At 47.1% G+C, this 13,150-nt stretch overlaps 1 protein-coding gene across 3 annotated transcripts in view; it reads left to right on the forward strand.

Annotated features, from left to right (window-relative positions):
• The window catches only part of SLC7A1 (solute carrier family 7 member 1), a 130,286-nt gene that overhangs the window by 104,282 nt on the left and 12,854 nt on the right, over positions 1–13,150 (forward strand). For all 3 annotated transcript variants that reach the window (XM_060191675.1, XM_060191676.1, XM_007522396.3), the window contains 5 exons: positions 4,173–4,556; positions 6,128–6,286; positions 8,256–8,430; positions 12,040–12,161; positions 12,695–12,917. In XM_060191675.1, coding sequence (XP_060047658.1) covers positions 4,187–4,556; positions 6,128–6,286; positions 8,256–8,430; positions 12,040–12,161; positions 12,695–12,917 — 1,049 coding nt within the window. In that variant the 5' untranslated portion in view covers positions 4,173–4,186. The remainder of the gene's footprint in view (positions 1–4,172; positions 4,557–6,127; positions 6,287–8,255; positions 8,431–12,039; positions 12,162–12,694; positions 12,918–13,150) is intronic.

The raw sequence follows: 13,150 nt of genomic DNA on the forward strand, positions 1-13,150 counted from the left end.
GCTTCACCACTTGTGAAGCTTTTCCCCTGCAGGTGGGGACCAGGGACTCAAACCTGGGTTCACGTGCATTGTAACATGTGCACTAACCAGGTACACTGCCACATGGTTCCGCTAAAGTCTTTTTTTCTCACTAGTGGTTTTCTTGGAGGGATAAAATTGAAAAACCTCGTATATACGTTGTAGCTCATGTTTCACCACTTCCTCTCCCTCGGGCTCTTAAACCTGACTTTTCCAGTGGCAGAGCTGTTATTTAGTTTGAGAGTCAAGGAATCATACCATTCACACTAGTCTACCTTTATCAGAAACCTAATCTCTAAGCCAAAAAGGACAGAAAAATCTTTATCTCTGCAACACTGACCTGTTGGGTCATTTCACTTCTTTTGTTATATAGAGATTACTAGAATAAAACCTATGTTAGAATTACTGTAAGAAAGAACCCAGATTTTCTTAGTTTTTCTGAGAATGCCACAAAGGTAAGTTGTCCTTTCATATTAAGTGAGTAGGGAATAAGATGGATCAGACATTCATTGTTACAAGATTTTTGTCAAGACCTCAAATGAAAGTTGGTGTCAATCATTGTAGAAATTCCTCCCTGCAAGAAAGGATAACCTAATTTCCAGATAAAACTGTGTAAGCCCTGACAGCAGGAAGTCAGTGTGAAGCTGACATCACCAGGCTTGGAATGATTAGTCTGTTTTGCACTAGGAAGTTTGACTTAGGCTCACTATTGGTTGAACAACCAGCTGTGGAGCCCTAGCAGGAATGTAAGCAGTGGTAAAACAGCATTGGCAGACAGTGCCACTTAGAACAATGTTTTGTGTTACTCCCGAGGAGGCAGAGTGGGTATTTCTTAAAGAATAAACCCTGGACATAGTGAGGCTCTCATTTTCTCCTCCCTTGGAGTGAGAAGGTGACTCAAGGCACTCGTGTTCCCCGTTGTCAGTGTTGTCAGTGCTGAGCCTTTCAGAGGCACTTGTCTGCATTTTTGTTCCTGTGTTTTCCAAGAGAGTGAGTCTGCCATTTCCCCAGAGAACAAGCAGTTCTTAAGGAGTAACTAAGGTGAAAATAATGGGAAGCTAGTCACTCAGGTTCCCTCCCTCTGATGCTGAGCACTTACTGCCCTGCGGGGCTCCTGTGGGGAAGGAACAGCAAGGAGTGTCCTGCAGAACCCCAGCCACTGTATACCTTTGTGAAGGCAGTGTATTGCCCGCGTGGGCACGGCCTGCAGTCTCAGCTAAGAAATTCCTTTGCACATTATGTCTAAAAATCAGTTTCTGCATCCAAATTTATAGAATGTAATAATCTGCCCCTCTGTTTGAAGACCCCTGAAATCAGTATGAGGGTTCCTTGATTAGGTTTGCTAGTGCACCCCACCCCCACGCTGGTGATACACAGACCTGAGTGGCACATGCATATCCATCTGTGACACCCAGATGCTTGTTTTGATTTAATGTGAAGTCACCAGACTCCTGTTTACCTTCTGTTTTGAGAAGGCGGGGAAATCTGTCCTGGGTGCATCTGGGCACCAGTGTGGTCCTGACCAGGAAGCCCAGGGTAGCCTCTCAGAGCTTCTGCTTGTGCTGAGGAAACAGCAACTCTTTGAGAAAGGACTATAAACATGAGCCAGCCCATCCAGAACCCGGGACACATGTGTCTTATCTTTTAAAAGAAGGCTGAGTAACCTCCACCCTTTTGGGGTCCGTGAGATACTTTGCTCTGTGACGACCAGGCAAGAAAGTGTTAGCTTACTACCTTGCATTTTTGCCTTGCACTTTTATCTTTGTGGTAAGAGAATCTTCTCATTATTAAACAAAAACTGTCTATGAGGGATAGGAGCAGGTAGGCACTCTGAATGTCAGCTACGTTTACCAGCCAGGATGAAAACAATGCTAGGTGCCCTTTAAGGATCTTGTCCACGTAGGGTTAGAGAGCATTTTTGTGCGTGCTCCTCACCACAGAAATTGATGACCAGAAGTTATTTATTCCTCGCCACCAGGGTTGTCACTGGGACTATGATTCTACTGCTTGTGGTGGCCTTTCATTTTTTTTTCTTTATATTTTATTTGAAAGGACAGAGAATTTGAGAGGGCAGGAGGAGATGAGGAGGGAGAGAGAGAAAGATAGCCACCTGTGGATGTGCTTCAGTGCTTGTGAAGCTTACCCCCCCCCCCCCCCGCTGGTGGGCAGAAGGGCCTTGAACCAGAGTCCTTGACCATGGTAATGTGTGCGCCCTGCTGGGTGCATATGCATCACTGTTCCCCATCCCACCCTGATGTTATTTTGCAGCAATTTCTTCACATCCTCAAGTATGACCATTTTTGCCAAAGGTTGTGGTTTACAGCTAGACTTGAATAAACCCAGTTAATTGCTATGAGGAAGAAAGGAAAAGGCAGTTTCAGGAGGAAGGACTTCATGGGGGCTTACTCACTGCTGAGTGGCCCTGGCCTTGAGTTTTGTCCAGTTCTCATAAACCTGCTCCCACCTCAGGGTGGGGGAGGGCTGACTGGACAGTGTAGAGAATCTTGCCCTTCCCTGGGCCTAACTGCCTTGCTGAGACATCTCAGAACCTGTATCTGACCCAAGCACTTTCAGAAACAGGCTTCTGTTGCTGAGAAGGAGCCGGAAGCGATTGATCTCTGTCCTTGTGCTCTTGTTCGCACTGCCAGCCTTTATTCTGCTCTTATCAGACCTCTGTGGCTGTGATTACCCTGCTCCACCACTGCTTCCCAAATAACACCATCTTCTTTCCAGTGCACTTCCTCCCCAGCTCACTCCAGTGATATCACTTCCTTCATACCTGGAATGCCTGCAAGGGCCCCCTGGGCCTCGTGTTCTATGACCTTGTTTGACACCAGATTCTTTTAAGTTCTCTTTCCTCATCTTTTTAACAAGTTATGCGATCAGATAAGCTTTATTCCTCACTCATACTGAAAACTTCCTGAGCCTCACAAAACTGTTTATCTTCTCTTGGTCTGCCAGATAAATGTGAAGAAAGGATTACCCCAGCGCCTCTGTGACCTTGAGTTGAACAGTGACCATAGAGGACAGCCTTCTCATCACATTGTGCAGTCAGCAGGACTGTGTCGCTGGTGTTCAGTATGCCCACCTTAGCCACTTTGTTCACTGGAAAGTTGCTCTTCCCTCCCTAGGCTGCCCTTTTTGGGAGGAAGTCTTTAGGGGCGACCCACACCTAAGGGTGGGGACTTAAGTTCTCCACCTGCTGGGCACTGGAAGGAACCACCTTGGCAAGGCTGTCACAGAGGTGGCTTTAAGTGGTTAGGCACTGACTGAGGTGCTGCGGATGTGCACACAGCACGCTCTCCCCCAGCCCTGGTGCGCTCTCTGTTGGGGGGATGTTGTAGCCACATGCTGACAGTGGTTGCCTAGCACTGCACTAGCACATTTTAGCACACAAGTTTTGAGATATAACAGCTTCACAGTTTTCTGCTCTGAACTTAGCTCTGTGTTTAAGTTGAAAGTAGAACTAGCTTGATCCTTGATCTCAGAGATCCTAAAAAGGTCTAAAAACACTGCCATTGTTATGCAAGGTCTCCTTTTTGTTGCATTTTGCTTTCTACTTTATTTATTTATTGCCAGGACAGAGAGAGATTGAGTGGGGAGGGGGAGAAAGATAGACACCTGCAGACCTGCTTCACTGCTCATGAAGCATATTTCCTATAAGTGGGGAGTGGGGTCTTGAACCCAGATCCTTGCACATGGTGATATGTGCACTTACCCATGTGCACCACTGCCTGACTCCCAAAGCCTCTGGGTTTTAATAATGACATTAAAACAGGGTTTGGGTTACATATACATATAGCTGTATATTTGAAATAACTAACGTCTTGTTTGCCCGGGTGAACTGTTAGACTTTTGAGTGCAAGAATCATGTCATGTATGTGTGTTTCCATACCACATTATTCCTACCACTGAAGACTCAGCTAAGGAGAACTTAGCTAAATGTGGAAACCCAGAGACTGCCCATGCTGGCTTTGCAGATCTGTCTGTGCTGGTTAGGCCTGAGACAGGAGAGGAGTGGAGTGAGTGTGCTGGCAACTGATGGTGGAAATCAGAGATTTTAAACCTTTTAGCAGCACATGACAATAGCGATAAGGACAAGTGGGTGAAGTGACTGGCATCAATGTTGTGTGCCCTTTCTCCCCCTCCTGCAGATCTGCAGGGCAAGATGGGCTGCAAAGTCCTGCTCAACATCGGCCAGCAGATGCTGCGGCGGAAGGTGGTGGACTGTAGCCGGGAGGAGAGCCGGCTGTCACGTTGCCTGAACACTTTCGACCTGGTGGCGCTGGGCGTGGGCAGCACGCTGGGTGCTGGTGTCTATGTCCTGGCTGGCGCCGTGGCTCGTGAGGATGCAGGCCCCGCCATCATCATCTCCTTTTTGATTGCTGCTCTGGCCTCGGTGCTGGCAGGCCTCTGCTATGGCGAGTTTGGTGCTCGGGTCCCCAAGACAGGCTCGGCCTACCTGTACAGCTACGTCACTGTCGGGGAGCTCTGGGCCTTCATTACAGGCTGGAACCTGATCCTCTCCTACATCATTGGTGAGTCTCGGGAAGCCTGCCCTCCGCTCCACGTCCTCACTCTTCCTCTGCCAGTTATACACGACCCCTTTGGAAGGAGCCTTGTGGCATCCTCTGGCTCACACCCTTGGTTCATGATGGCTGCTCCAGGCCTTTGGGTGGGGACTGGCCCAGCCAGTTCACATGGGTGACAGACTCAACAGGGGCTTCCTAATTAACTGATTGATTATATGACTGTTCAAAGGTAGGAGTAAGGGGTTTAGTGCTAGTACTTTTTCCATTCTGGTTACCAAGTACATCACTGGTGTAGGAAAATTTGGGAAATGTAGAAAAACACAGAGAAGGAGATGTTAGCATCAGAGGAAGGGTTCCCTTCCAAAATAAGTGCTGTGTGCACATATGAGGTCTACTGCTGGGGACTCTTAGCCCTAGCTGCTGTCAAGGGTAGGTAGTTTTAAAGCCATGGTAAGGAGATGGCTTGCTGGGTAGCACTGTCAGACAGCCCCTCTTTTCTGACTAGGAAGGTTTGGAAGCTCCTTCAGTGGTAAAGCTGGTCTCTGGGGGTGGCTTTCCCTGGCTTTTGACTGTGATGGACAGACTTTCATCACAGGCTGGCTGCTCATGTGGTAGGTTCTGTGCTACTGGAGAAGAACCGAGCATCTCTGCAAGATTGCTCTGGCATGATCCTGGGGAGGAGCTGGACAATAGCCACTGGCACAGCTCCTTTTGGAGATAAAGGGAAATGCTGTATGGGCATATTGAATTCTAGTGACTTTTTTGAGAAGTGAAAATGCATTGGTTTTATTCAGATTCAGAGAAAGGGAAAGAGAGAGAAAGGGTGGTGGTGGTGGGGAAGCAGTCAGTTGACACTGGTGTTCAGATTGGCTCTGCTGAGAGGTCAGGGCCTGACTTTGTTTGCGGGCAGTTACCTGGGTGCCTGTGACCTCCAAGTCCATGGATGTGAGCCCAGTTTCAGAAACAGAGTAGACTAGTTGGCTGGTGCCTGCCTGCTCTGGGGTGAGCAAGGGGGCAACACTGTTCCTGAGATGAGTGAGTCAACACTGAATAGGAGCCCCTGGGTCCCCTTGCTGGGAGAGCAGTGCTCACTGGGAGGCAGATACAGACAGCCCTGCGCCAGAAGGATCTTAGAGAAGGAGCTTCCTGTGTAACATGATTCTAGCTCCTGGCTGCAGCCCATGAGTGGAAACCTGTTCCATGACCACTGGTATTTCTCTCTGTAATGGAATAAAATAGGTAAAATTGACTAAATGCCATCTGAAGGCCTCCTCGGGGTAAGGGCAACATTGTTCTGTACAACTTGGTTCTTCAGTTGTACATGAGATGAAAGTCACAGTAGAAATTTGCCTGTGAGGAATCATTTCAGTCCAGACCTTTCATGTCTTCCCATACTTTTCACTTCACTGTAGACACCGATTGGCCCTGGCTTCTGAGCTAGTGTACTGGCATCTGACTGCTGCTGCAGAACCACAGTGCACTACTTGTGGTCCCCACATGGTGGCCATGAATGTGGGGTTCCTGGCAAAGACTGCTAATTGATTTCCTCCCATTTCCCCTATGTGCATATGTGGCAGGTACATCAAGTGTAGCAAGAGCCTGGAGTGCCACGTTTGATGAGCTGATAGGCAAGCACATTGGGGAGTTCTCCCGGAAACACATGGCGCTGAACGCCCCTGGAGTGCTGGCAGAAAATCCCGACATCTTTGCTGTGATTATAATTCTTATCTTGACAGGTAAAGCCACATATTGAGAGAGGCATGAGGCTGGGGTGATGGCACCAAGGCACATGGAAGGTTCCTGTTGAGTTTATTGTTTCTTCTTCTTTTCCTCCCATCTCCCCCATTTTTTCTTTGTAATTCATACAGACCTCTGCTTTTAATAGCTTCTTATAGATTTAAATTTACATAGGGTTGAACTGTTTAATAACTGTCATTTAATTAAAGGAAAATCTTTAGTGTTTGTGTAACTAAGATTTTATTATAACTGTACCTTTTATACAAGTGACTGGGAATTCTTTTTTGGGGGGATCCTACTCTCAGTGGATGACCATTTTGAAAGGAAAATTAGGGTAATTAGCCAGGAAGAAGTAAGGACTGTCTGGAACACAGAAATGAGGCCTGTCTGGAACACAGATGATGCTGGGTATTATAGGAGTAGCATGCACATTGGAAAGTGTCAGACCTAATAGCCATCACAACACCCTTTAAGTAAGTAAGATTCATCATGACAGTGGTTACAGGATTCTAGAATCCCAGGCATTACTTGGACACAACTAGCGACAGCTGCTTCATTGTCAATATGACCATGTCACAGCTACCAGGAGTTGTGTTCCATGTAGCACTTAGTACAGAAACATTAAGCTGAAGTACAGATAATTCCCTTTTGAAGCTAGAAAGCCCTAAGTGTATTTGTAAACAGACTTTTTTCTGCCTACCACATAATTGCAGTCATCTTGCGCAGGCCAGTCTCATAGTCAGTCTGTTCCAGCCAGCAGGATATAAACTAGAAAATAAGTCTGGGCTGGTGGGGCCTCCATAAACACGAGAGGAAGGGATATCTAGGCAAAAAATAAACCCTAGTGGAGCAAGATGAGGTGTTTTGTGTGACCCACTGCTCAATTTTCTTTTAATGGCTGTATTTCAGAACTCAGTCTGCTATGGAGAATGGTGCTTTTGCTTGTGTGTGTGTGTGTGTGTGTGTGTGTGTGAACATAGAAAAAACATACTTGGCAGGGCATCCGTGTTAAATCATACAGAGGAGTTTCCTGGGTACCTGTGCAAGCCTCTCTTTTGCCATGTTGAGAGGTTAGTCACCAAAGACCTCGAGTGGCCCACCATGATCCTATGGCATAACCCTCAGAGGTGCTGTTGTCATCTGGTTCCTGTCCATTTCCATACTTTCATTAGTGATTTAATAATGATTAACAAGTCTGTAGGCTAACAGGGATACGATTCCATACAATTCTTACCATCAAGAGTTCCGTATCTCAACCCCTCCATTGGAAGGTTCCCTATTCTTTATCTCTCTGGGGGTATGGACCAGAATTCTTTATGGGGTGCAAGAGGTGGGACATTTGGCTTCTGCAATTGCTTCTCCGCTGGACACATACTTGTTTTTTTTTTTTTTAACATGAGCCCACTAAGTGCTAGTGCTCACCTAGCTTAGACACTATTTCTCATGTATTGAGTCCAAGGAAGCACAGATTATTGCAATATTAATATTACTGTCCCCATCAAGTAAATCCAGATAATTTCCTTATCTGACAAACTCTCATTCTCGCAAGAAAATGAGCACAATGTCTCCTTGGAGAAAACAACATCTTGAGGGCATTTCTCAGTCATGTACTGTGAGGGAGAAGGATTGGCTTGGGTCCCAGGAGAAGCTTTCTGGTGCCTGAGAGGGCCTTGCTTTCCCTGTTCCTGCCACCCCTCCCCCCCATGTCCCGTGGGTAGCACTCTCAATTTCTGGGTAAGATCAGCTTTGATAACTTTGCTAAGTACCCTGTGCCCTTCAGTTATTTGATTCCTTACCTCCAGAAAGGTAATTAATTCACCCCCCTCCCAGAGGCCTGCAAGAAGTCTCTAGAGGGTTGCTGCCACACCAGTCCTCCTAAAGTCATTCTCTTATAACTGACTCTGAAAGGAATTGCTTAGGATGAAGTTAATACTTGGACATGATTTTCTGTTTTTCTACTTCGTCTAGGACTCTTAACTGTGGGTGTGAAAGAATCGGCCATGGTCAACAAAGTCTTCACTTGTGTAAATGTTCTGGTCCTGGGCTTCATAATGGTGTCAGGATTTGTGAAAGGATCTATTGCAAAATGGCGGTTCACAGAGGAGGATTTCAAGGATGGCTGTAGTCATCTCTGCTTTAAAAAGTGAGTTGTGGGGGTTGGGCGGTAGCGCAGTGGGTTAAGCGCACGTGGCGCAAAGCGCAAGGACTGGCGTAAGGATCCCAGTTCCAGCCCCCGGCTCTCCACCTGCAGGAGAGTCGCTTCACAGGCAGTTAAGCAGGTCTGCAGGTGTCTTATCTTTCTCTCCCCCTCTCTGTCTTCCCCTCCTCTCTCGATTTCTCTCTGTCCTGTCCATCAACAACAACAATAATAACCACAACAAGGCTACAACAACAAAGGCAACAAAGGGGGGAAAAAAGGCCTCTAGGAGCAGTGGATTCATGGTGCAGGCACTGAGCCCCAGCAATAACCCTGGAGAAGGCAAAAAAAAAAAAAAAAGTGAGTTGAGTTGTGTCTCTTGCCTATCAGCATATGAGAACTTATTCATATGTGGGGTTTGTACAAGTATATTGGAGGCATGCAGCTGGTTACAACAGGACAGTATATGTTCTTTTTCTTTTGTTTTGGTGGAGCCACTGCCCTGCACATGACTTCACCATTTGACACTTGACCCTCTTCCATGCAGTGACTTTAAACTCCTGGGGGTGGTCCAGATTGGCTGAGTTCAGCTACACACAGACTTTCAGGAACCTGATCATGTTACTTGTTGCTTTGTTCCTGGGCACACAGTCCTAATCCACCTGGCCCAGAGTGGACAGTGGACACAGGAAGGGGACACAACAAAAGGAGAGTGTACTTTGAAGAACACATATTCCTTTCTAGATTCTTCAGACCAGAATCCAGTAGGCTGCCACATCTAGTTACACGGGAAACTGAGGAAGGAGGTCCCCCACTGGGGGTCTGAGTGGTTACTGGTTTGGGGCCAGGTACCCAGCCATATCTGCTGGTTGATCTCCTTCACCATTAGAGAATACAAACAGAAAACTACTGAGTTAGACCTGTGACACTTCACCAATCTCATATTGTGTAACCATAGTTCATATAAAAAATAGTTCATGGCAGTCGGGCGGTAGTGCAGTGGGTTAAGAAGTGCAAGGACCAGTGTAAGGATCCTGGTTCGAGCACCTGGCTCCCCACCTGCAAGGGAGTCGCTTCACAGTCGCTTCCCCACTCTGTCATCCCCTCCTCTCTCCATTTCTCTCTGTGCTATCCAACAATGATGACATCAATAATAATAACTACAACAATAAAACAAGGGCAACAAAAGGGAATAAATAAAATTTTAAGAAGTTCATATAAAAAAGACTCCCTTTGGAGAACTCAATTCTGCTACTGAATGAGAGCTTTTAACATTTCACTTCTAAACCTTCCTGAGTCATGTTTATGCCAAATGTATGAGTGTCCATTCCTTCAGAGTGGGGTAAAGGAATTAATTCATACTGTGCTTTGAAGCAACATAGTCGACTCTGAAAATTTGGGGGCCTGTTTCTTGGCTATTTACAGGTCAGGAATTCAGTGTGTATGTGGTGGGGGCCACTTCTTATTTCCTGGTTGCCAGCCACGTTGTAATGCTGTTATTTCATGAAAACTTGTGCCGTTGATGTACTTACTTTCATCAGTGCTCACGCTAGCTTGTGTCCTGGCGATGACAGACTGGCCTCCCAGACAGAGTGGCATCCTGGCCCCCTGGTCCCGGTTGAGACTGCCTTCCATCTGCCCTGGCCCTGGAGACTCTGCTGCTGATGTGGGGCTACAAGGCCATGGCACAGTGTGCTCCTCTATTTCAGTCTCAAGATTGTTTTGGTGATTCTAGGATACCTGGCTCCAGATAAACTTTTGTTGCTTTTGTTCTATTCTCTTTAAAATTTGTGTGAAACCTTGATGGGGCTTGCATTAAATTTGTATATGGCTCTGGGTAGAATGTTCATCTTGATGATGTTAATTCTCCCAATCCAGGAACATGGAATATCTTTCCACTTCTTTGTATCTTTTTCCATTTCCTTGAATAGTCACTCATTGTTTTCAGTAAATAAGTTTTTCACTTATTTTGTTAGGTTTATTCAGAGATAGCTTACTATTTTTCTTGCTATGGTGAATGGGACTGATTTCTGGATTTCTTCTTCTTCTGAATTAGTGTTTGTGTAAAGAAATGTCACTGACTTTTGTCTGTTGATTGTGTAGCCCGACATCTTACTATACCACCTGTTAATTTGCAAGTTTCCTGCTGGATTCTTTAGGTTCTTTATGTATACTATCATATCATCTGCAGATAGTGATGGTTTAACCTCTTTCCTCCCAATCTTTATCCCTTTAATCCCTGGTTCTTGCCTGATTGCTCTGGCAACAAATTCCAACACTATGTTGAATCTTCTGTTTTATTAAAACCTGGGTGTCTTTCTTCTCCAGCCATAGCTTTGTGTTTCTGACAACGGCCCCAGAGTCTTGCATGAAACTGCCTGATTCCCTGAAGCTGAGCGCTCTTCACACCTACCCCCAGCGCTGCACAGCATGGAGGTGTGGGCCTGAATGGTTGGGGCAGTGCTGACTGCAGCAGGCCCTGCTTTGTGATGGCTGTCCATGACTGACTGCACAGGCCCCTTTGAGCCTGTGAGTCTGGCTGTTGTTTGGTCTGCAGTCTAGTCGGGCTACCTCTGACCTTCTTACACAGTGTCCTATTGCTGGACAGCACATGTAGTGAAGGTATAGCATCCAAACTATACAGAAACCGAAGTAGAAAGTTTTGTTGAATGATTTCTATAGGATGGAAGCCCCAAAATAACATCAGCTTCCCAAAGATAAAGATTTAGTCAGTCCAGCATTGCTGTGGTAGGCTGGGAGTCCAGTGTTGTTCAGTCTGTGGCCTTGTTACAATCCCAAGATCACCTAGGGGTCCTTTCCAGCTTCCACAGCATGAAAGAGATAAGTAGAAGTGCACCCTCCCCCATTCTCTTCCCCTGATTTGCTGTGGGAGCAGCAGGCCCAGGTGTTATGTGGAGCCCAGTCAGGGAGCAGGTGGCAGGTAGCACCATCAGCGGGCACTGGTTCACTGCGGCTGGAGTTCAGGGGATTGGCTTCACATTCTGATTTACCCCCGTTAGATTCCAGAATTGTTTTATTTTTCTTTCATTTTTGTTTGCCTAGTTATACATACATGCACATACATGTGTATACAGCCTTTATTGCTGTCTATATTCCTTCTTTTTGCATGTGTCAAGTGCACAGTCCAGCCCTTCTCTTCTATAAAATGCATCCCTTCCTGGGGTTTAGTTTGAGCAATGCACTGCACTTCCCTATTTCCTTGAATGGTGTGCTCACCGTCTCTTGAAGCTTCTGTCTGGTGTTAGTTTGAAGTAATCTCATCAGTGGTGGTGTTCTTTTTTTAACTTTGTTGTCTGGAAATGTTTGGTTTTTTACTTGAATCACTGGTAAATGCCACCGGCAGTTGTTGGCATCTTCAGTCCCAATCTGTTCAAAGCCAGGGGTTAGAGACTGCTTTGGGGAAGGGCTTAATGCATTCCTGTAGGCTCTGGGGCTTGTTGAGCTGGTGGGGCTGGTGACAGCATTCCTTATTCCAAAGTCTGAAGTGTGGGGCCCACCAGATGGCCTAGGCAAGTGAGGTGACGGCCTGGAACAACTTCTCTTTAGGACTGAAGCAGGCTGTGTCATGCTCTTTAACTGTGCTCTTTTTTCTAGTGAGACTACAGAAGGGAAATGCGGTGTTGGAGGGTTCATGCCCTTTGGGTTCTCGGGCGTCCTATCGGGGGCAGCAACCTGCTTCTATGCCTTCGTGGGCTTCGACTGCATCGCAACCACAGGTACTGCTTGCTTGCTGCCGGCCGAGGCCTCTGTTCTCCTTGGACAGGCTGGGCTAATTTTACTCTTGGGTCACTCTTTTCCTTCCTGGGGATGTGAGCCAGTGGCCACTCTTTCACACATAACATGTGTAGATTTGCAGCTTCCTGGCAATCTTCACCCACCTTTTATCGCTTCCCCAGTTGGCAGTGCCTGATAGGAAATGGCACTGTGAATGTGGCTAACTGTTCTGCTGCAGAGAGGTGGCCACTTGACAGGGCAGCTGTACATCACTCGGGTCAGCTGGCTCCATCAGGGCTGCCAGGTTTTCTCTGCCAGAGGTTAAGGCATGGTGCAAAGGCTGGAGTCTTCTGATCTCTATCACTAAGCCCCATGCCCCAGCCCTGAAGAGGCCAGTTGAAGTGCTGGGTCCACTGGGGTGGGGTTGGGGGGTGGTGTGGCCGTCGCAGTCACAGACCTTAGAGGACATCGTGTGCAGATATGGATGCCCCTTGCTGCTTTATCTGCTCAGACACTGACTCTTTGCTGCTTCTAGGGGAGGAAGTCAAGAACCCTCAGAAGGCTATCCCTGTGGGGATCGTGGCATCCCTCCTCATCTGCTTCATCGCTTACTTCGGAGTGTCAGCTGCCCTCACCCTCATGATGCCCTATTTCTGCCTGGATAAGGACAGTCCCCTACCGGATGCCTTTAAACATGTGGGCTGGGAAGGTGCTAAGTATGCAGTGGCCGTTGGCTCCCTCTGTGCTCTCTCTACTAGGTGAGGGCTCTGGAACTGAGAAAGGCGGGAGGCCTACTGGGCCATGGGGAGCAGGACACACACACACTTGCTGGCAGCAGTGCCCTTGAGATACCTCCCGACCTTCACTATACACGCACAGCCTTGCTATTCCCGGGGTTGGCATGTCAAATTCTATTGGTTTTGGCCCCAGGGTTCAGAAAGTTTGGAGAACAGTTTTTGGTAAAAACAGGAGCCCCCACACACACACTGGG

The sequence above is a fragment of the Erinaceus europaeus genome, chromosome 5 (genome assembly GCF_950295315.1).
Source record: "Erinaceus europaeus chromosome 5, mEriEur2.1, whole genome shotgun sequence".
NCBI classification, from domain to species: Eukaryota; Metazoa; Chordata; class Mammalia; order Eulipotyphla; family Erinaceidae; genus Erinaceus; species Erinaceus europaeus.